This window comes from Enhydra lutris, unplaced genomic scaffold (assembly GCF_002288905.1).
Source record: "Enhydra lutris kenyoni isolate GAN:26980312 unplaced genomic scaffold, ASM228890v2 scaffoldscaffold88, whole genome shotgun sequence".
In the NCBI taxonomy this organism is placed as follows: Eukaryota; Metazoa; Chordata; class Mammalia; order Carnivora; family Mustelidae; genus Enhydra; species Enhydra lutris.
The window spans coordinates 2,712,191-2,735,492 of record NW_019154172.1 but is presented as its reverse complement, the minus strand read 5'-3'; the positions used below and the strand labels follow the sequence as shown (position 1 = coordinate 2,735,492).

Sequence of the window (23,302 nt, the reverse complement as noted above, 5' to 3'; positions counted from 1 at the left end):
TCAATGGCACATCATAAAATACAAAAAACAGAGAAATTAAAAAAATAAGAAAAACTAAATATACATATTCTCATATTTTCTTCCCATAACTCATCTCATGCACTCCCTTTGGAAACTGCATCTACAGAATAACACTCAGAAGATCATGTGTAGTAATTCCATATACACAGAAAACTTTCATCTCTATCCCTAGCTAGCCATCTTGCAAATACTCAAACAGCTGCCGACAAAAAGTATCAGCAAGAGAATGTTAAAAGATTAATGATCTCTTTCTCAATTGCAAAAAAAATCAAAGCACATGCCCTCTTATACCATGTACTACAGATGTTTTTAAAAAAATCTAGTCAAGAGAAATGGCACTAAATCATGTATGATATAAAGTTAGCACACTTTATTTTAAAATAAATCTAAATGTCAGCTTTTGAAATGATACACAAATATTTTTAATTAGTAATTATTTAAAAGAATATCTTATTCATGTTCAAAAGAATGCATTCAAAAGCCTCTGTGACTGGATCCCGTTCTAGCGATATTTCCCATTACATTACTCTCAGTTACATATTGTTAACAACCACTTCTCAAACAGGTCCCATGCTGCCATTTCTGCTCCTTTGTCCATGTTGGTGTTCTCTCCCCTTTCCTTTCCTCTTTATATTCTACCCATTCTTCAAAGGCCTATTGAGGATCCAGATAAAGCCTTAAGTGAATACCCTTCTCCATTACCCTTATGTCCCATGGCCAGAATTGGTCTCTCTCTCAGCTATACTTCCACAGAACTTTATTTATACTTACATCCTTTAAAGTATTTATTATAGTCTTTCTTTTGGTATGGCTGTCTCTCAACTGTAAACTTCTTGAGGGCAGGGATATTGTCTTCTTGGGTTTTTATAGTCTCCATAGCAACTAGCACAATGTCTTTAACGTTGTAACTGCTCAATAAATATATACTGATTAAAATGAATACTCAGAAATGCATGTGAACATTTTTAAATAGAAATACAAGTAAAGTGACTTACAAATGATTCTTTGTACAAGGCTATATTTCAAATACAATTCTTGGTGGGAGGTGGGAAGAAGGGTGAAGGAGGAAAAAACCCCTGTGATATATATGCTTAAGGGCATTAACCCTATCTGGCACTGTGAACAGGGTTTATTTGCTAACCCAATCCAAGAAACTTTAAGTCTTCAGAGAAAAAAAGGGAGGGGCGGGGGACTTTGAGGAACTAATAACCCCTGGGCATTTATTAGTTAAAAATCCTATTTGGGGGAAAAAAAAATGACCAAAAACTAAATGAATAAGAACCTCCCTCTCCCCATAAAATAAAAAATCTGTAGGCTTTTTTTGTACATTAGGAAATGTATATTTCTCCGTTGCTTACCTGACGTTACTCCTGGGTTACAGCCGGACACAAACAGCAGCCTGCGCTCTATTTTAGGGGGACACCTGTTCCCCCACGTCCTAGTAGGTAAAAAAAACTTCTCAGCCACGCAGAGATTACAAACTTCCTGATCCTTCGATGCAGAGAAGGAATAACACATCAGCTTCCTCAGGATCCCTAGGCAACCTACCTTGGTGTTTCTTCATTGGACCAATCAGAAACCGCCAAGGTTGAGTCCAGCCAATCGGAGCTTACCAGGGGAGGCTCTCCTCGGGCTATTGTGTTGCGATCCCGACAAACACCACCAAAAGGAGGCAGGTTTGGGTCAACCTGACAGCTGGTCAATCCAATGAAGTAACCTTCGTAGAAGAGAGGAAAGGGAGCTGCGCTCCCCACCCCCATTGAACCGGCCAATCAAAGCGTTCAGTGAGCTAGCGCAAGCTGCCGATCTACAAAGGTTTTTGTTGGTCAGTCTCTGTAGCAGGTGTGTTAACTGTACCAGCGTATACTAGGACAATTAGGTGAGATGTGCTAGGATCCAAGAAAGCTAAGGACAAATAAACATTTAAAATTGGTTGTTTTCGAAAATTAGCTTGTCCTCAACTTTCCTGTTCCAGAAAAACCTGATCTGGGTCAGTTTGTGGACGTTTATTTGGTTTAAACAGGTTAAGTACATTTCTACCATTACACACACACCAACTTTCTCTATTAGCGCTTCTCAGTGGCAAACCTATGGATAATCTATGTTTTATAATGCGGCTGCTAAACTGCAAGAAGCAAACAGACCAAGTTTTAAGTCTTTCTTTTTTAAGGCAAAGGAAATGATCAAAGCTGAAACCAGGTCTCAGGTTTCTCCCTAAACGCACAGTATCTTTCACACTACCACTCAAAGGTTCTTGGAAGTGTGCTCAACTCTTGTAAAGTATTATTTACCAAAATGATCTCAAAACAGTAACCAAACATTTTCTGCTAATTAAATAAAAATTAGAAGACATGAAAGAGTCTAGATGCTGAAGAATATTTTATTTATGCTGCCCAAAATGCCAGACCTTAAAAATCAGTCCTCATTTTGCCTTGAAGTAAAAAAAAAAAAAAAAAAAAAAAGATAAAAAAGATAACCAATTTTTAATGGTATGTTATATTACCATGTTAGTACACTCTATCAAAGCACCAAAGCACATTGTTTTAATGACACAGGGACAAATAACTAGTTAAGTGTTACAGTTTTAACATAAGTAAAAAGTAAATTCCTACCAAAATTTAATAACAAAATGAACATTATTTGTTTTTAAAATTGGCTCTAGAGTACCTTAAAGGTTAATATATGTTTAACGGAAGTATCTACCAAAATGGAAGATAGATCAATATTGAGTAGATAATGAGCAAATCAGTTATGACACTGGTATTTTTGGTTTTATCCAAAAGTTCTCTTGCATTGTCTCAGATAAGATTAAGGATCACAATATGACAGCTAAAAATTTATTTTTGTACTAACTGCTTAACACAATGTATAAATTTTCACATGGCAAACACACGTTAAAATAGTAATACATTGTCCAGTAGTTGAAATGTTGAGAACTTCACAAACATGCAGAAGAAAAAATTAATTTTTATATATGCTCCTTTGGTTCACTAAACTTTCTTCTTTTTGGCACTGACTCTTGACTAGAAGAATCAAAGTGATGAAGGACCTGTCAAAAGAAAACAACTACTAAGGATACTTTTCAGCTTACATGTCTTTACTTTCAGATTTTTTTCACGTCTCTGAGGTTTGTTTGTTCTATCCTTCCCTTTCTTTTTAAAATTATATATAGTATTACTATTTCCTACTAAGATAGAACACCTGCGTTCTTTAAAAAGTAGGGTAAATTTTATTACTGATGTATCTTCTGATGGCTGCTGTAAGTATATACTTATAAAGTGTAAGGTCTTTATCCGGGTTGTTGGAGAAGTCAAAAACATAGATCTAACATTATGTCCTCAAAATAGTAAAATATTATGGGGCGATAAGAAGGAAAAAAGATTTTAAAACGAGCTACAGATAATGAAATATTGTACCTTGGCACCATGTAAGATTTAAATCACGTATTATTCTTTTTGTAACCCTGGTACTTAGCAGTGTCTGACTTAAACTTCGTTAAAGTATTCCTTTTTTTTTTTTTTTTTAAAGACTTTATTTATTTGACAGACAGAGATCACAAGTAGGCAGAGAGGCAGGCAGAGAGAGAGAGAGGAGGAAGCTGGCTCCCTGATGAGCAGGGACTCGATCCCAGAATCCTGAGATCATGACCTGAGCCGAAGGCAGAGGATTAACCCACTGAGCCACCTAGGCGCCCCATTTTTTTTCTTTTTTAAGATCTTATTAATTTATTAGAGAGGTACAGTGACAGAGGGAACACAAGCAGGGGGAGTGGGAGAAGGAGAAGCAGATTCCCCTGCCCAGCAGGGAGCCTGATGTGGGACTTGATCACAGGACCCTGGGATCATGACCTGAGCTGAAGGCAGATGCTTGATGACCGAGCCACCCAGGTGTGCCCCTAATAGTATTCCTGAGTAACTCAACTTTGGTTTTTCTGAAAAAAACTCACTAATGATACAAATTGGATGATTTTGCTAAAAAAAAAAATCAAAGTTTAATACACTGGGAAGACAATAAATTAATGAAGTGTCAGGTTATTTCATTCCCTTTTTGAGTTATGTAAATTGAAAAAAATATTAACTATATTTTTGAGAATACCCCTTTAACGTTTGATTTTTTTTTTAAAGCAGTCTTATTCAGTTGCCTAAATGTTAACCTACTAATAATACTAAAAATTCTAGTTGAAAATATAAATATTTGGGGCACCAGGTGGCTCAGTCATTAGGCATCTGCCTTAGGCTCCAGTCATGATCCCAGGGTCCTAGGATTGAGCCCTGCATCGGGCTCCCTCCTAGGCAGGAAGCCTGATTCTCACTCTTTCACTCCCTCTGCTTGTGTTCCCTCTCTCGCTGTCTCTCTCTCAGTCAAATAAATAAATAAAATCTTAAAAAAAAAAAAAAGAAAAATATAAATATTTATCTCAGAAATGACAAATACAAGATCTGATTTGGTAAAATAAGGTCCCAAATATGAAACAACTGTTAAAAAATGTAGGTCAAGAAAATTTTTCTTTTGGGGTGCCTGGGTGGCTCAGTGGGTTAAAGCCTCTGCCTTTGGCTCAGGTCGTGATCCCAGGGTCCTAGGATCGAGCCCGCATTGGGCTCTCTGCTCTGCAGGGAGCCTGCTTCCCCCTTCTCGCTGCCTGCTTGTGATCTCTGTCTGTCAAATAAACAAAAAATCTTAAAAAAGAAAAAAAGATTAAAAAAATTTTTTTTAAAAAGAAAATTTTTCTTTCTCTTCCTAAGGTACTAAGAGAAGATGCTATTTTTTATGGAACAAGTTGATTTGGTAACTTATTTATACTTCACTTTTGTTCTCTCAGAAGCTGAGATCAAATTTGTGGCCCAATTTTAGCTCTATGTAAATAAAATGGCCTAAATAGTCTTATACTCTCATTTTCTCATTCTATTCATATTTTTCAGGACATACTGATTTTAATTTTTTTTTATAAATTCCTCCAACTTCTTCAAATCATTCATAGATCAGTAAATATTTACATAGAAAAAACTAATAAACCTCACACATCTTATTTTAAAATCACCTAATTTTTTAGAAACAATTACACATAAACAAGATTTGGATATCAGTACTTTGAGGTAATATCCAGGGATATTATCACATTTATCATTTAAAATTTAATCTAGGGGTGCTTGGGTGGCTCAGTCCATTAAGCATTCCAACTCTTGACTTTGGCTCACGTCAGAGCTCAAGGTTGTGAAATTGAGTCAGGCCCTGTGCTGGGAATGGAGCCTGCTTTAGATTTTTTCTCTCTCTCTTCTCATCCCTCTCCCTCTCTAAAAAAATACATTAAAAATAAATAAATAAATAAATAAATAAATTTAATCTATAGTAATGATGGTCTGATACTTGCCATTTTATTCAACCTGTATATTATCATAAGACTTACTGTTCTCCCACGTTCAAGTTGACTTCTCTTCCGATTTTCTTTAGAAGATTTTACTGGTTGATTTCCATTAGCCTCCATAAAGACGGAATAATTACTAATTGGTTATTTCTCAAAGAACAACCAACACTTGATTTTTTTAAACTATAGGCAACTATATGCAGTTTTTAAAAAAGGTTTTCCTGAGATATAATTCAGATGCCATACAATTCATTTATTTAAAAGTTTACAGTTCAATAATTTTAAGTATCAGAGTTGTGCAACCATCATTGTAGTCCATTTCAGAATACTTTCATCACTCCAAAAAGAAACCTGAGGCTGGTTGATTTGTTTCTTCCTTCATTCTCTTCTTTCTTTTTAAAATTATACCTAGTGTAATTATTTCCTACTAAGATAAGATACCTGGGTTCTTTGAATTTATTACTTCTTTATTCCCTCCTTCTCCCACTAGCTCTAAGACTTTCTCTCTCTCTATAGAAATCCCTATTCTGGACTTTCAGATAAGTAGGATCATATAATATGTAGACTTTTGTGACTGATTTCTTTCATTTAGCATGTTTTCAAGGTTTATCCCTGTTGAAGCATACATTAGTACTTCATTCCTTCTGTGGCTGAATAATATTCCATGGTATAAATATACTACATTTGTTTATCCATTTGTTTATTGATGGATATTTAGGTTTCTTCCACCTTTTGGCTATTGTTAATAATGCTATCTATGCAATTTTAAAAATGAATATTGGATGATGACACATTATTAGCTGTCTATTACTATTCTCTAAAAGGACAGGCTTATTTTTTGATGTCAAAAATGTACTTTTCAATAACTTTCTTAGTGTACATACTATTAAATATTTTCACTTCTTGCCATTTCCTATCATTCAGCCATGATTCTCAAAATCAGGAGTACTGTGGCAGAGAGTTCATATCCAAAAACGTAGGCAATTTCAGAAATTAGTTTACGTCCCCAAAGTATCTTAATGTCTTATTACAAGAAAAATCCTTCCTAATAATTTTTTTTTAATTCTTGCTTTTCTCCCCATATCCTAGAAAGGATACTCATCCTAAATAGAAGCTGCCTACAAGGCCATTCTGCTGCTAGCTGTACTAATTTTTGAAATTCTTTTATCTCTTGCTTTCATCAGCATACTAGTTTGAATACTGCCTTCTACCAGTTCAAACTTCCTATGGAGAATGTAGAAAAAAGGGACCTCCCGGCTCAGTTGGAAGAGCATATGACTCTTGATCTTGGGGTCATGAGTTCAATTGGGGATAGAGATTACTGAAAATAATAAATAAAAACTTAAAAAAAAAAGGACTGTGGGGAAAAAAAACACTGAAAAATGGCACTATAATGAATAGTGTGCTGGTAAATGTTTAACAACCAGTTCTCTAGGAGTAACAAATCCTGTGTTGAGGCATTTGCTTACTTCCACGCTGTGAATATTCTCATCATGTCCAATTTCAAGCTACCAACATGATGTCACTGAATGAGGAGTTGGAAAGAAATGTCACTATACCATTCTTAGAGTGTGCTGTTTGTTTCCTAAATTTAGATATAATATTTTACAGAATGCTTTTTCTTCATCTTGGAAAGTTTGAGTAACTTAAAAGTCTAAAATAAAATACAAATTTCCATTTAGCAAAAATAGGAAACTAACATAAACCAGTGGGTTGTTTGCTTAAAAACATGAGATTCATTTTATGCAAAATATATACAAAACATTAATTTTTAATGTCTTATTAACAAGACAATTTATATTTACAAGATAAAACATGAGAATATTTTGGCATTCTAGGCAATCTCCTTGGAATCTGGATGATGGTGTCATTTCTCAAAGCCTTTCCTGAATTCTCCTCTTTTATGTACTTTCAGTAAAATTCACCATTCTTTCCTTTGTTCCATGTAGCCTATTCAAACTGCTGTCATGGCCCCCTATCATTGTTCGTTGACCTCCAATTACTAAACTTTGAGCTAAGAGCAGGAACTATGTGTTATTCATGTTATATCTCCAGCACCTAGTAAAGTACCTGACACATAATAGGTACTTACCAAATATTCGTCTATAAAGGAAGGGTTAAGACGCAAAATAAACTTACATGTGGGAAAAAGTTATAAGGTTAGAGTGGAAAAAAAAAATCTAAAGGTACACTTACCATTTTATTCTGAAAGATTTTTCCACTTCTTGTTTTGCTTTCAGACACATCAAGTTCGGATGTTTTACAGACTAACTGTTCAACCTAGAAAATAATAACACAAAATCACATAATAAAAACTTTCTATAACATAATAATGGGGCTCCAAAATTCAGGAACTTAAAACCTAGGGTCTTATTATGTTAATGAAAACCATTAATTTTAAGTAGTTCTTACTGTCACAAAAAGTGCAAAGGCAAAGATAGTGAAACTGATACTGTATATGATTGATCATTCACTGAACTGAAAAAAATCCCAAATGATCATCAGGCACTACACTACTCTTCCAAGAGATAAGAACTTAAGCTCACTCCCACTGGAGAAAGGGGAAGTGCAGAGGAACATAGACAATAATCAGTCCCATTATTTTCAAGTTCTTTTTATCTAAGTGTTATATCAAGATTTTATTGTCTATGGAAAACAAAATTAATCATGTCTGCTCCAGGCAACAAAAAGTATTATATACTCCATTTGTAAATACAAAAGGTGGTGGAATAATTACTTAAGATTCTACCTAGCTCTGAAATTCTGAAATTTTATGAACAGTATTTAGGTTTATTACTAAATAAACTGATAGTAATATACTTAAAACTTTCCAACATATACTTTTTTTTTTAAAGATTTTATTTATTTATTTGACAGAGATAGCAAGAGAGCAGGGGAATACAGCAGGGGAACGGGAGAGGGAGAAACAGGCACCCCGCCAAGCAGGGAACCCTACTAGGGCTGGATCCCAGGACCCTGGGACCATAACCTGAGTATTAGGCAGACGACTAATGACTGAGCCATCCAGATGGCTCAGCATATACTTTTCAAATTTTGTTAAAAAGCATTCTTAAGACCTAATTTTCTTCTAAAAGACCTTGAATATAATAAGGAAACCTGAAAATTAACTGAATAAACATATTCTTCAGAAAAAAAGCTAAAAGTGAGTGGAATTACCAAATTTGTACCTGAGAATGAGAAATTGAAAGATCTAGACTTTCTTTAGACCTCATAATTTCATCTTCCTCACAAACTAAATTTGGTTCTGTTAAAAAAAAAAAAAGAGTTAAAATGGTATAAAATTGTATTGGAAGTGAATCAATCTACATTTTCATTAATTTCTTACCTCCAAGTTCAGAAGATCTGGGGTTTTTTTTCTGCTCTTCCATTTTAGTCTCAAGGTCAAAATCATCCTACATAATTACATGAAGAAAAAAATGGACTCATTCCAAAAAGCAATTAAAACAACTGGGTAGAAGTATTTATGAACAAATGTGTTTTACATGAAGATTAATATAACACACCACTACAACTGTCTTACACTTGGTAGAAATAAAGTCCTATAATTACTAAAAAAAGGTGCCATATTTATCCAGACAAAGTATAAACTACTACTTTACGTTGCAGGGTCATTTTAGAGACAAATATACAATTTTCTCAAAAAATACATAATGGTTCTAAGAACCCTTAGTTTTTACTATTGTTTGAGGGCAATGAATTAGACAAGTTCATACAACTACTACTTCTATATCTCCAGAATTTTTCTACAGATGTTATCACACACTTGAATAAAAAATGCCCCAACCCTCTTCAGGGAGTTAGTAAAGAATAAGATCAGTCATAGTATGGTAGAAATAGTAACAAGTTTAATGTCTACTTTATAATTATTTTTCTCTTTGTGACATACATCAACAAGCTTTAAATATTTAAAGAATGCTACATAAATTCCAGCTATACTTGTTTATAAACCATCACTGGGATTTAGGTTTTGAGAAGACTTCTTCTTTGACTAAACTGGTTCAAAACTGAATTTTTTATTTGTTAGGATGTGGCAGAGCCTGAATTAAAAAAGAAAACTCTATACATAAGTACTGAGATTATAATTTAGAATAAAATGAGGTAACAGAACAACAACAAAGATTAGATTAAGAAACAATCATGTTAATGTGAAAGATTTCCTGGGATTGAGTAATTACAACTAAAAAAAAGACTTTTTTAATATTTTTATTCATCCATTCATTTAGCCAATATTGAGAATGCACACTGTACACTTATGTGGTAGGCACAGGAGGATTACAAAGAAGAAACACAATTTTCCTGCCTTCTGGGAACTTCCAGGCTGCTTCAGGACAGTGACTTTGCAGGCCCCAAGAAAGTTCAAGCACAGGTCTAAAATGAGCACCTAATAGGGGTATTGGTAGAAAGGATTTCAACATTAGTTAGGCAATTAGAGTAGTTCATGTACTCATGGAGTAGTTATGCTCCAGACCAAAGAGTTTCCTCAGAGTTTACTACAAGGGTAGTTGAGGTGATGAGAGTCTGGACCTCCAGTACCTTTCCCTGCTTCATTCAGAATAGTTGTGCTTTTAAACTTCTGAGAATAGTGTTTGCACCAAGGGAAAAATTTTTTAAATGAAAAGCTGATACCTTCTTTAAGGTCCCTACCAACCTTGAATTTATGATTATAATACAGTATTTAGGGACGCCTGGGTGGCTCAGTGGGTTAAGCCGCTGCCTTCGGCTCAGGTCATGATCTCAGGGTCCTGGGATCGAGTCCCGCATCGGGTTCTCTGCTCAGCAGGGAGCCTGCTTCCCTCTCTCTCTCTCTCTCTCTGCCTGCCTCTCCGTCTACTTGTGATCTCTCTCTCTGTCAAATAAATAAATAAAATCTTTAAAAAAAAAAATACAGTATTTATACAAATATCACTGAGAACTATTAGTCTTCAGAATTGAGTCAAACATTTGTTACTATTATACTTTATAACTTTAAAATGTACTGACACTTATATAATGCTCCTGTTCATCTTCTATATCATCTTTGTCCATGAGAATTTTTTGAAGTGGTGTTTTTAATTGTTTTGGTGATAATATAGCTGAATCAATATTTTCCATTCGTTCTTTTTCAGTAGTTACTTTTACTTTGAAGGTGTGAAAAGGTGTTGGGACTTCTCCCACATTTAAGTACATAGGCTCCCCTTCAAATATCACTCCTTCACAATCACCATCCTTAAAACCAGGAGGTTGGTAGTCTGGGGGTGTAACTGCGAAAAGTAAGTATAAGCTGTGATGTTCATGAAATTGAAGAGAACATAATAATAATAATATATAATTAATATAATATATAATATATAATATATAATAATATATATAATATATAATATATATATAATATATTATATATATAATATATAATAATAATAATATATAATAATAATAAATACAGATTGAAAACATTTCAAATAGTATAAAAGGCAACCTTTTTTTTCACTTGACTATTGACCTTGAATAAGTTATCTATTGTCCTTGATTTGGTTTTCTCATCTATGAAATGGGGATAATAATAGTACCTACCCCATTGGGTAGGGTATTAGAGTTAAAGTGTGTTAAATCCTCAGACCAGAATTGGCACAATGTAAGTAGTCAATAAATGTTAGTTGTCATTATTGTTGTTGCTTTATGTTCTTCTAGAAGATACTACACATGTAAAATACATATTTCAGATATATGTAAAATCCTTAACAAAACACAAATAAGATCATACTGTTCAATACCTAGCTGGTTTTTTTTTTAAAGATTTTATTTATTTGAGAGAGAGAGAGCATGTGTGTGGGCGTGCATGTGTGCCGGGGAGAGGGTTTGAGGATGGGGAGAAGCAGAGGAAGAGGGACAAACTGACTGCTGCTGAGTGCGAAGCCCAAGTGGGGGCTCTATCTCACAACTCTTGAGATCATGACTTGAGCCAAAATCAAGAGTCTGAGGTTTAACTGACTTACCCACCTATGTGCCCTATACTTACCTAGCTGTTTTTAACCTTTCCTTTTAATCCATTTTTAATATTCCTTGGATAAATTAGGAGCACATTTTTAATAAGTTGCATGGTATCCTCATAAACATATAACATTGCATGTTTGTGTTAAGTATATTCCCAAGATACTTTTGATTTTCTGGATTAAAGAAAACATGCATCTGAAATTTTGATACTGCTAAATTGTCCTCTAAAATTGTTGCACCTATATACATTCTCTCAAGAATTATAAAAGTGGGGGTGCCTGGGTGGCTCAGTGGGTTAAAGCCTCTGCCTTCAGCTCAGGTCATGATCTTAGGGTCCTGGGATCGAGTCCCGCATCGGGCTCCCTGCTCAGAGGGGAGCCTGCTTCCTCCTCTCTCTCTCTCTCTGCCTGCCTGCTTATGATCTCTCTTTGTCAAATAAATACATTAAAAAAAAAAGAATTATAAAAGTGCCTACTTTCTTCCACACCCTTGCCAATAATTGGTTTACAAATTTTACTGCTCTGGTAAGTTGAAAAGTGGCATCTCAATTGTTCCATTTCTTTAATTATAAGTGAGGTTGTACCTCACATGGATATGTTCATATCACTGGAAAAGTTTGTGCATATTCGGAAGTCTAATTTTCCAAATCTTTCTTTTTTTAAGATTTTATTTATTTATTGGAGAGAGCGAGCGAGAAAGAGAGCACACAAATGGAAGGGCACAGAGGGAAAGGGAGAAGCAGACTTCTCGCTTAAGCAGAAAGCCCAATGTGGGGCTCAATCCCAGGACCCCGAGATCATGAACTGAGCCAAAGGCAGGATTAACTAAGTAGCCCAGGCGCTCCTGAATCTTTCTTTTTCAAATGCTGATATTAAATGAAATTTTTATAATTTCAAAAATTATATTACAGATTGAGGTGCTTAAAATCATTTAGGATGGGGGCACCTGGGTGGCTCAGTAGGTCATGATCTCTGGGTCCTGGGATCGAGTCCCACATTGGGCTCTCTGCTCGGCGGGGAGCCTGCTTCCCCTCTCTCTCTGCCTACTTGTGATCTCTCTCTCTCTCTGTCAAATAAATAAATAAAAATCTTTAAGAAAATCATTTAGGGGGGCGCCTGGGTGGCTCAGTGGGCTAAAGCCTCTGCCTTCGGCTCAGGTCATGATCTCAGGGTCCTGGGATCGAGCCCCACATCGGGTTCTCTGCTCAGTGGGGAGCCTGCTTCTCCTCTCTCTCTCTCTGCCTGCCTCTCTGCTTACTTGTGATCTCGCTGTCAAATAAATAAATAAAATCTTTAAAAAAAAAAAAAAGAAAATCATTTAGGATGGAAACTAATTGTTTCAATAATAAAACATATATGTAACAACAGAATGTATTATAAGTGGTACCTTCATCGTAGTAGAAAAGTTTCATGGTCAAACAAACATCATTAGGTAAAGGTCCCAGATTTTGCATTAGAATATAAATCTTGCGAATCAGGAGAATACTTGCTTTCTTGGTGTCAGCAGATGACATACTAGATTCACTGTTTTGGTTTTTACTATAAGAGAATCACACATTAATTTCTTTTATGACACCCATGGCTTCTAATAACAACTTTACATCATACTATTTGAGATTCTTATTCCTATTATATCATTAAGTTTTTAAGTTGAAAGTCACCATAAAGTGTGTTTTAATGTCACTATTATTAAAATTTAATATCACTAATATCATTATTAATAATGTTATAAACTAATAATTTTATTTACATTAATATGCATTTTATATCAGATGTTTAAAGGAAATGAGTGAAGGACTTTAATTACATTTCTAATCACTCAAGCATACAATAGCTTTCTTACTCTTTGGCTCTGTTTCACAATTAAAATAGTATATAATTAGCCACACAATCTGGGCTTGCAGCTGCTCAAAAGATATTTTGTACAGCCACACCTCAATGGTTAATTGAGGATGTTTGAGAAGTTTCAGAATTAATCTTGAAATTTAGCAATATAGTATTAATATAAATAAGTGGTAATCTGTATTACAAAAAGGAAATGATAAAATACCTTATGAAGTCCATGATTGGTCCATTACTAGTGTACTTGAATTTAAATTGATAACATTCTGAAATTGTCTTAAATAGAAAACATTACAGTTATGTATTTGATATACAGTGCTGGTGGCCAAGTAACTAAATACAGCTTATGTATGACTCTTAACGTTGGTTTAATAGTTTTTTTCTGCAATGTTAATCCTTAATGGTCAACTGAAACTTTCAAGTCCTAATAGTAAATTTCCATGATTTGGGATTTGGGGCTTCAGTCTCAAGAGAGATATATATTCTCCCACTAATTGCAATGTATATTATATATCCCAGAGGGAAGGAACTCCTTAGGAGGCAGGTAAGAGGGGCAGTATTATCTCTTACTCAAGCAGAATGGCTTTAAGCACAGGACTTAAAATCCTTGCTATATGTAACCAGAAGCAAGTTATTTAAGCCTTCTAGGTTTTAGTTTCCCCAGCTAATAATAGGGCCTGAAAATAGTACCTATGTAATTGGTGGTTGCGAATTTTTAGCAAATAGGATAATTTATATAGAGCCCTTAATAAAAGTGCCTGGCACACCAAACAATCAATAAATATTAGTGAATCAGCAAACTGCTCTTGTAAGAAAAAATGTTGAACTATATAAAACATCTGAAACTAAAAGAATATTTTCTGAACAATTAGTTAGCTTCTGAACAATCAACTAATTCACAGCTCTTGAGATTTTCTTTGTCACCATGGACACACATGCTTTCTTTACATATCAGTGCTCTCACAGGAAGGGGAATCAGCTCTCTCTCTCTTAAAAAAATCTGCTTCTCCATGACTGAATGAATATATTATAATAACAATAGTGCAATGTTTTAAAGCACCAAGATCATGGGCTGGCCTTCTTAGGTCCAAATTCTGGTTCTGCCACTGTGACCTTACACAAGAAACCTTGTATCTAGGTTTCCTTACCTATAAGTGAAGATGATAATGGTAGCAATCCCTTCTTTAATTGTCAGATGAACAAGTGGATGTGACAGGATTGGATGAATATTCAAAGTTCAAGGATAAGTATCTCATTTTTGTCAAACTCAACCCCTTTCATAATTTTATAAAAAGAATGTTACATAAAAGCATAAGTTAGGAGACTTAGGTTATTTCTAAGGGGTTTTGGATTTATGGCCCAGGATCAGTCACCCAATCTCTTTGGTAGCAAGCATATTAATCTGTTTAAAGATAACAATACAAATATTGTCTTACCTCAAAAAAGACTTTATGAGGTTCAAATGTGAAAATACATGTGAGAGTGAATATCATTAAAAGCACAAGATAAAAAAATTAAAAGGAAAAAATAAAAACATAAGATATTATTGTAATTTATGTTATTTTTAGATATTAGAGATATTATGTTTCTTTACTAACTTAAGCATACCTACCTGAGGGTCTTCTGGATTGGTGTATACCTATTTAAAAATAATTTACAATTGAGTTATATAAGTCTAAGTATTCAAGGAGAACTAAATTGGATATTTAGACTAAACTATTAAATGGATTCAGCAAAACAAAATACAAAATGACCGCCCAAAATATTAATTTGTTACTTTTTTCCAATAAATAGATCATTTGTTTGAATAAAGTGACACATCAATTGCTGGTTTTAGTGTTATTTAAATAAGCAAGGACAGTCTTTAAGAACATACAATTTAAAAATACTTACAGCTAGAACAACCATCCTTAGCTGAAATAAAAGAACAAAAATCTTACTTTTATTCTATGAAATATTTTTTCTTGATGAATCACAAGAATTCTTTGTCCTATTTCAACATTTATTCCTACTAAGAAATAATCTTGCAGAAAATATGATTTATATAAAGCAAAACCTTGGATGTCCTTCCTTATTCCCCCAAATATCTATTTCTAGTTGACTTACTGAAGGTTGACATTCATGTCACTGACATAAGAAAATACATGCATTTCTGCCAGTTACAAGGAAAATATATATTGTGAAATAACATCAAACCCTTACAATGTAAGAACTGATCTTGAAAAGAGAAAGCAGAGTTCAGGATTCTGCTCCTTTTTTTTTTTTTTTTAAGATTTTATTTATTTATTTGACAGAGATCACAAGTAGGCAGAGAGGCAGGCAGTGTGTTAGGGGCAGTAGACTCCCTGCTGAGCAGAGAGCCAAATGTGGGGCTCAATCCCAGGACCCGAGATCACAACTTGAGCTGAAGGCAGAGGCTTTAACCCACTGAGCCACCCAGGTGCCCCAGGACTCTGCTCCTTTGATAAAGGGAAGAGGCTTTGGAGACCATTCGAATAGAGAATCACAGGAAATAATCCACTCAACTAATCTGCCAAAAATCTGAGTCATCCTTGATTTGGATCTTTTCCTTACACTTTACAGCCAATCTATCAAGTCTAATCAGTTCTACTGCCAAATATATCCTGAAACTTTTCATTTCTTTCCTTCTCTGCCATGCTAGTCTAAGCGCTGGTGATTTTTCACCAGTACCACATTAACAGATTAAGCACCATTCTCCTTGATTCCAATCTTATTCTTCTTCCACTCTATATTGCCTTAACAGCAGCTGGAGTGATTTTTAATTTAAAATATAAATCAAATGATGTTACATTTCTATTTGAAACTTTCAAATGTTTTTTATTTGAACTTAAAATAAAATCCAAACTCCTTACCTATACACACTTCTGAATGCTCTGGCCCTGCCTATCTCCTCAGGCTCCTCTAAAACTATTCTCCCTCCCTTACTACTCATTGCATTCTAATCCCATTCACACTGTTCCTCTTTGTTCCTTGAACTCTCTCAACTCCCCCTTCAACTCTTTGTATTCGTGTTCTGTCAGGAATATTCTCTCCCAAAGTCAATGCCTGGCTGGTTTCTTCTCATTCAAGTTTCAGCTTAAATGTCACCTACTCAGGACCACCCTATTTAAAGTTACCCCACCTCTCCACCTGCAACACACTTTCCTTCAATATTTTATTGGCCTTTAACACAATTGGAAATTACCTGAATTACTTGTTTTATTGACTGTTTTCCCACTACAGAAGAGATCCTCTTTGTCTCATTGACCACCTGGAATATGTGTCTAGCACACAGCAGTCACTCAATATTTAATTAGTATTAAATATTTAATGCTTTAATAAGGGAGGTTAGTGACCAGGGATAAAATTTACTTTTTTACAATTTTGTTTAGAGCTTGACTTTTTTATATGTGCTGATATAAACACGCTAATAGTCTACAGTAAACACTTTTTAATTGGAATTTCCTTATTTAGAATTTGTGACAATTTAACCTAGATTACACAGAAATTTATTTTTGAACTCTCACGAAGAAATAATTTATTAAATTATTAGTATAAACAAAATTGTAGGAGGCATGTGAAACTAATAAATGAATTATTTTAATTCATTAAGTTTTTGTAAGTTAATATGCATTACTAAAACAAATACATGTTAACAATTAAAACTGGCTTGGCAAATTTGTTAAGTATTAACTCTATTGGTTTAAAATGAGTTGAATATTAGTCTTTAAAATGTTCAAATGTTCAAACTTTTGAGTAATTTGGACTGTCCTATGCACAAGTTAGTTTAAATTAAAGTTTTACTTTGCGGTAACTGCTGTTACATTTGTGGAGTATAAACTGTAGGAGGAAAGATAAGGAGATGCTGACTTACGTATTTTTTTTGCAAAGCATCATAGCATCCTAGCATCCTAAAAAATAACAAAGGATTCATTTTTAGACTGAATGCACTTCCAGAAAAGAATTCTTTTAATTCTTTTAATAAGTTTCCATGTTATTACTAACATAAATTTTCTTGTTATTCTTTTTTTAATAAGATTTTTTCTTTTAAGCAATCTCTACACCCAGTGTGGGGCTCAAATTTACAACCCTGAGATCAAGAGCCACATGTTCTAATGACTGAGCCAGCTGGTCTCCCTAAAGTTCCCTTTTTATTAACCAGCTTAAAATAATAAAACAAAACAAATAGTGGCAGAAATATAAAATGTTGATAGAGGATGGTTTGGGATAGGAGGTAAAATATCTGACAGCTACTTGGGAACACTAATAGGAAAATGAATTCTGTTCACATGGAGCATAAAATAAAGGAAAATTTTAAGGCAAAAATCCAAAGACCTGCAAAAATGGTATCTAGTATTGAAAAGGGAATTACTAAAATTAGGTTAAACACTGAAAGATATCCAAGGTATAAAAAAAGAATGTGATTTAAGAAAAAAAATAATTTAATATCATTAGGTATTCTTTTACTTACCACTTCACTAACTGTGTAGATCCTGGACAGTTTTTATCTTCTCTCAGAATTTTGACACAAAGATCTAAACACCAAAATTATATAAATATAGAGTTGCTTAAGATTAGTAAACAACTAGAAATTTAACTGAAGATTATTTTCTTCAGCTGTGTATTAGAGGTATATTATATTATTAAATAGCAATGAACTTCCAGATGATTGATATTAATATAATTTAAAAGAAGAAACGTTTTATGGAAACAAAGAATATTTTTTTCCTTATTATAAAATGACACCATAATGACTAGGATACATGTTAATGGGTAGAAAAAAAATTCTTAAAAGTTATAAAATATTTAAAGTCAGATATAATGCTTTCACACCATCATTATCCAAGAGTCTTAGTATTTGCAGGCCCTTATCCCAATTAAATACTTGCAAAAGACCAAGAATTTAACTGGCAAAAGACCAAGAATTTAGCTACCAGAGATAGAGACTTGCAGGAAAGCAACAGGTAATACAATGGAAAGTACTGAGATTTCTGTCTCAGGTTCCTTATCTGAAAAATAGGGATAATGTCTAACTCATAGGCCTATAATATGAATTAACAAGATATAATACATAACATAGCACTTCACATATTGCCCAGCACATAGTTAGCACTCAGAATTAGGTACATACTATGCCCTGGGTAATGAATGATTACTGTAGTATAAATAGACTATATTATTTTTACTTCCTTAAAATAACACAACATATACTAACTACCACTGTACAAAGCTATTAATAATAGTATACTTTTATCTACCTATTCGTCATTATAAGAGTAATGTCAGATAAAATTAAATTTGAGAAACTGAGGAAAAAATATTACGATTAAGTGCGTCCAAAGATATTAAATATACTTAAAAAATATTTATTTCAGTGAGAGAGAGAGTGAGTGTACAGGGGGAGGGGCAGAGGGAGAGAAATTCAAGCAGACTCTGCTGATTGCTAAGCCCCTAGTGGGAACAATCTCATGACCCTGATACCAGACCTGAACTGAGACTTAAGAGTTGGATGCTGAACCGACCACACCACCCAGGCACCCCTTGAATATACTTCTTAAAAACCACTTAACCCACACAAAAACTTGTACATGAATGTGACATTATTTATAATAGCCAAAATTACTGGGTGGCTCAGCTGGTTCAGCGTCTGACTCTAATTTTGGCTCAGGTCATGATCTCAAGGTTGTGAAATCGAGCTCCATGTCTGGCCCCAAGCTCAGTGTGGAGTCTGCTTGAGATTCTCTCCCTATGCCCCTCCCCGCTCCTGCTCATGGGTGCTCTCTCTCAAATTAAAAAAAAAAAAAAAAGAAAGAAAAGAAAAGAAAAAGAAAAAGAAAAAATATAAATAGCCAAAAAGTGGAAACAACTGAAACAAAGGTTCTTCAACTGATGAATGAATAAATGAAATGTGGTATATCCATATAATGGAATATTATTCAGCAATAAAAGAGAATGAAGTACTAATTCACATTACCATATCAATAACCTTAAAAACATTAGGTGAGAGAAGCTGATCACAAAGGACTACATATTTTATGATTCCATTTACATGAAATATCCAAAATAGGCAAATTCATAGAGATAGAGAGATTGGTGGATGCCTAGGACTGGGGAGGTAGGGGAAGTGGAGAGCCATTTAGTTGGTTATGGAGTTACCTTATGGGTTAATGAAATGTTCTAAAATTGACTGCGGTAATGATTGCACACCAATTTGAATACACTAAAAATCATTCAACTGTGCACTTTAAATGCATGATTGTCAGGTATGTGAATCATAGCTTAATAAAGCTATTATTAGAAAATCTCTAAGTAAAAATTAGTTTTATCTATTATTTTTTCTTACTTTATTTAAAGTTGATTAACATAAATATTATTAGTTTCAGAGGTAGAGTTCAGTGATTAATCAGTCTCATATAATACCCAGTGCTCATTACATCACAGTGTGTTCTCCTCAATGTCCATCACCCAGTTACCCCACTCCCCAACAACCTCAGCAACCCTCAGTTTGTTTCCTATTTAAGAGTCTTATGTTTTGTTTCCCTCTCTGATTTTGTCTTATTTTTCCCTCTCTTCCCCTTTGATCTCATTTTTTTAAAAAAAATATTTTGTTTATTTATTTGACAGACAGAGATCACAAGTAGGCAGAGAGGCAGGCAGAGACAGAGAGAGGGGGAAGCAGGCTCGAGCTGAGCAGAGAGCCTGATACGGGGCTTGATCCCAGGACCCTGGGATCATGACCTGAGCTGAAGGCAGAGGCTTTAACCCATTGAGCCACCCAGGCGATCCTCATTTTGTTTTTTAAATTCCACATGAATGAGTTCATATGAAATTGTCTTTTTCTGATTGACTTATTTCACTTCACATAATACCCTCTAGTTCCATCCATGCTGTTGCAAATGGCAAGATTTCATTTTTTTTTAAGATTTCATTTTTTGATGGCTGAGTAGTTTCTACTGTGTGTGTGTGTGTGTGTGTGTGTAAAGACTGTTGCTCTGTTGATATCTTATTGGAAACACCAATGCACTCTAAATTCAAGGAAAATTTAAATATATCATTTATCTGTCAAGGGACATTGGGGTTCTTTCCATAGTGGTTATTGAGGATATTTCTGCTATAAACACTGGGGTTCAGGTGCCCCTTTGGATCACTACATTTGTATCTTTGGGGTAGATACCTAGTAATACAATTGCTGGGTCAAAAATATTACAGTTTTAAAGCAAGCCAAAATAAAAACACATTTAAAGAAAGAGTTTTGTGTATGCATGGTTTTTAAAAATAGGCTCCCACACTTAGCAGGGAACCCAACACAGGCTTGAACTCATGACCCTGAGATTGAGACCTGAGCTGAAATCAAGAGTCGGACACTTTAACCCACTGAGCCACCCAGGCACATTCAAAGAAAGTTTTAAAATAAACATTACATCTAAAAAATTGAAACAAACAAAATATAAACATGACATTACCATCTAGGTATCTTGTTCCATAAGCACATTCAGGAAATATTCCTCTCAAATATGTGATACAGGATACTGAAACTGCTAGGAGCCTCTTCACTAACACTAAAGACTGTTGCTCTGTTGATATCTTATTGGGAAACACCAATGCACTCTAAATTCAAGGAAAATTTAAACATACCATTTAGATTTATTAAAAATAACATCTTCCTGAACTTTGAGTAGATCTAATTTTGCATAAGCATGATACTTTCCCAAAGAATTCTAACAATTAAAAAAAAAAAAAAATCCTAGCCATAGTGGTTAGTAAACCCCAGAAAGTCAGGGTGGCTTCTAAGATGTGAGGGTAATTCCAGGGTTGCCACTTAAAGGTAAAATGCAAAAAGTAGTTAAAAATCATGTCAAAAATCCTCCTGCAGTTGGCTGCAAGCACATGATAGATAACACTTCTTTTCTCTTTAGTTGCCAACTAGGTTTGACACAGGTAACTATAACACAAGAACTGTGCAACAACGAGAATTTTATCTTTGTGAAGCATGTACATTCATTTCCTAGGAATGGACTGCTAAATTGCTTCTTGGCCTTTTGGCTAAGATCAATTGTAGGAATGGACTGCTAAGAATGATAATTTCATCAAAGCAAGAGAATAGCATTTATTCACCTCAACTAAATTGAATATGAACCAATTATTTAATTCACTGCATCAAATATCTACTATAATTCTCCATTGACTCTATAAAGAGTTTAGTAAATATCTTCAGTTCTTAAAATAGAGAATTTCCTGATCTCATTAAACCCTCAAACAGTTGATTCTAACTTTAGAATATAAAAATAATTGAGACTTCAATAAACAATAAAATTAGCTAAATTAACATATATTAAAGTATACAAAATCATACCATGGAAGTTCTTTGCAATTGTGCAGTGGCCATCTTCGGATAAAGTTTTTCCTTTAATTCAACCTTATGACACAAATAAAAGCTTTAACTTCAGATTTTATTTTTATCCCTAACATTCTAGCTTATTACATGTAAAGTCAGACTTTTTTATGTGAATAATTTCATGTAAATAAATTTTACATAAACAAATCAATGTATTCAAGCATTGACTACATGGTTACAGTTAGGTAGGTATTAAGTAATGAAAACTACCCTTGCCAAACTCTTTAAAGTAATCTTAAGTTTTTTGTTCTGGGTGTGTCTGTGAGGGTGTTGTGGATGAGATCAACATTTGAGTTGCAGGACTGAGCAAAGCAGATTGCCCTCCCTAGGGTTAACAGGCCTCACTGAAGACCTGAATGAAACACAAAGCCTGAGTAAGAAGGAACTCCTCCTGCCTGTCTGCTATGCTGGGACATCTGTCTTTTCCCGCCTTTGGACTTAAATTGAAACTTTAACTCTTTCTTGGGTCTCCAGTTTGATAACTGCAGATCTTGGGCCTTTTAATTGTGTGACTAATTCCTTATAATAAAGATCTTTCATATATGTATACCTAAAAAAAAAACAAAAAACAAAAATAAAACAAACAAACAAACAAACAACGGTGGGGACGCCTGGGTAGCTCAGTCCGTTAACTGTCTTGTCTTCAACTGTCTGTCTTCAACTCAGGCTCCGGTCAGGATCCTGAGGAGCCCCTGTTTCCTCTAGCTCCCTGCTCCCTTCTCCTTCCCCCTCCTCCCTTCTCTGCTCCTGCTCTCCACTCTCCGCTCTCCTGTGTGCTCTCTCCTGCGTTATTTCTCTCAAATGAATAATACCAAAAAAAGTCTTAAAAAAAAAAAAAAAGAAAGAAAACGGAAAAAGAAATCCTGAAATTTTTGTTTTATATTTGTAGTTTCAAAAGGACCGAATCAGGTAAAGATCCTTTACTGAACTTAAGCATGGTTCTCAGTATAATAACATACTGTCCTACTCTGTGGAACAACCGCAAAAGAGGAACAGAAAATATTCCAGATTTTGGCTGATTCCGATTTCTCAATTATGACTGATGTTTTCACTAAGTTTCAATTTTTTGGTCCCCAGTTTCACTTTTCTTAATCAGAAAATTCAACTGGAAGAGGTCCCAGAAGAGACAATTTACTGTTTTAACTGATCCTGACGAAACCTGGACGAGACGCCAGAGTTAACCTCGTCTCAAGAACCTCTCGTGAGGAGTAAGTGGGTCTACATTCCACACCCCACCCCCACCCCCCGCGCCATGTTTCACCATTAAGACTTTAAGGAACTTAAAAGTAGTTGGGAGGTTTCAGAAAAAGAGATTAAAAGGCAAAAAACAAAAACAAACACGAAAGAAAACAAACAAACAAGCAAACAAACATATACGTTACGGAACGTCTGAGGACTGGCACCAGCGACCACGAAACCTGCACCACGCAGCACGCGCTCTGTGGGATGCGCAGGCGTCTCCCCTCAACCGTCGCCCTCACAGGCGCGGCAGCAGCCTTGTGACCTCCAGGCGTTTTCCCGCCAAGAGCCGCGCAAGGTGCTCTGGGAATCCCGAGAGGCTGAAGAGCCAGTCTCCGTCAGAGAAATGCCAGATTGCCAGTAGGCAAAGCTTAAGTAACGGCATGTGCCAAGCCTTTCCAAAATACTTAGCTTTCCTATGGTGACTAACGTGTTCTCAACCGCCGTTTAATT

General features: G+C 34.8%; 2 protein-coding genes across 3 annotated transcripts in view; both read right to left on the bottom strand.

The window, feature by feature from the left end:
* Window positions 1-1,583, bottom strand: part of LOC111162042 (golgi phosphoprotein 3 like) — a 39,504-nt gene extending 37,921 nt beyond the window's left edge. The window contains exon 1 of the mRNA XM_022526222.1: window positions 1,380-1,583. The gene's annotated coding sequence lies outside the window, so the exon portion shown is untranslated. The remainder of the gene's footprint in view (window positions 1-1,379) is intronic.
* A 1,190-nt stretch (window positions 1,584-2,773) lies between these two features.
* On the bottom strand, window positions 2,774-21,885 carry LOC111162078 (HORMA domain containing 1). 2 transcript variants are annotated; one of them, XM_022526282.1, is made up of 14 exons: window positions 21,569-21,885; window positions 20,679-20,823; window positions 17,687-17,750; window positions 17,090-17,126; window positions 15,109-15,129; window positions 14,828-14,854; window positions 13,424-13,491; window positions 12,761-12,912; window positions 10,385-10,644; window positions 8,730-8,796; window positions 8,572-8,648; window positions 7,580-7,663; window positions 5,426-5,497; window positions 2,774-3,070 (listed from the first exon to the last, which is right to left on the bottom strand). In XM_022526282.1, the coding sequence occupies exons 1-14, from the start codon at window positions 21,599-21,601 to the stop codon at window positions 2,990-2,992; spliced, it is 1,188 nt and encodes a 395-aa protein (XP_022381990.1). In that variant the 5' UTR covers window positions 21,602-21,885; the 3' UTR covers window positions 2,774-2,989. The 2 variants fall into 2 exon arrangements, with proteins under 2 accessions (XP_022381990.1, XP_022381991.1); XM_022526283.1 differs by lacking the exon at window positions 15,109-15,129.
* Window positions 21,886-23,302: the final 1,417 nt, after the last annotated feature.

Coding starts and splice junctions, on each gene's coding strand:
- LOC111162078 (XM_022526282.1), bottom strand. CDS start 21,601: ATGGCCACTGCACAATTGCAAAGAACTTCCATG. Junction 17,751..20,678: donor TGGAACAAGATACCTAGATG/GTAATGTCATGT, acceptor TTTGGTGTTTAG/ATCTTTGTGTCAAAATTCTG. Junction 5,498..7,579: donor AAATCTTTCAGAATAAAATG/GTAAGTGTACCT, acceptor GTCTTTATGGAG/GCTAATGGAAATCAACCAGT.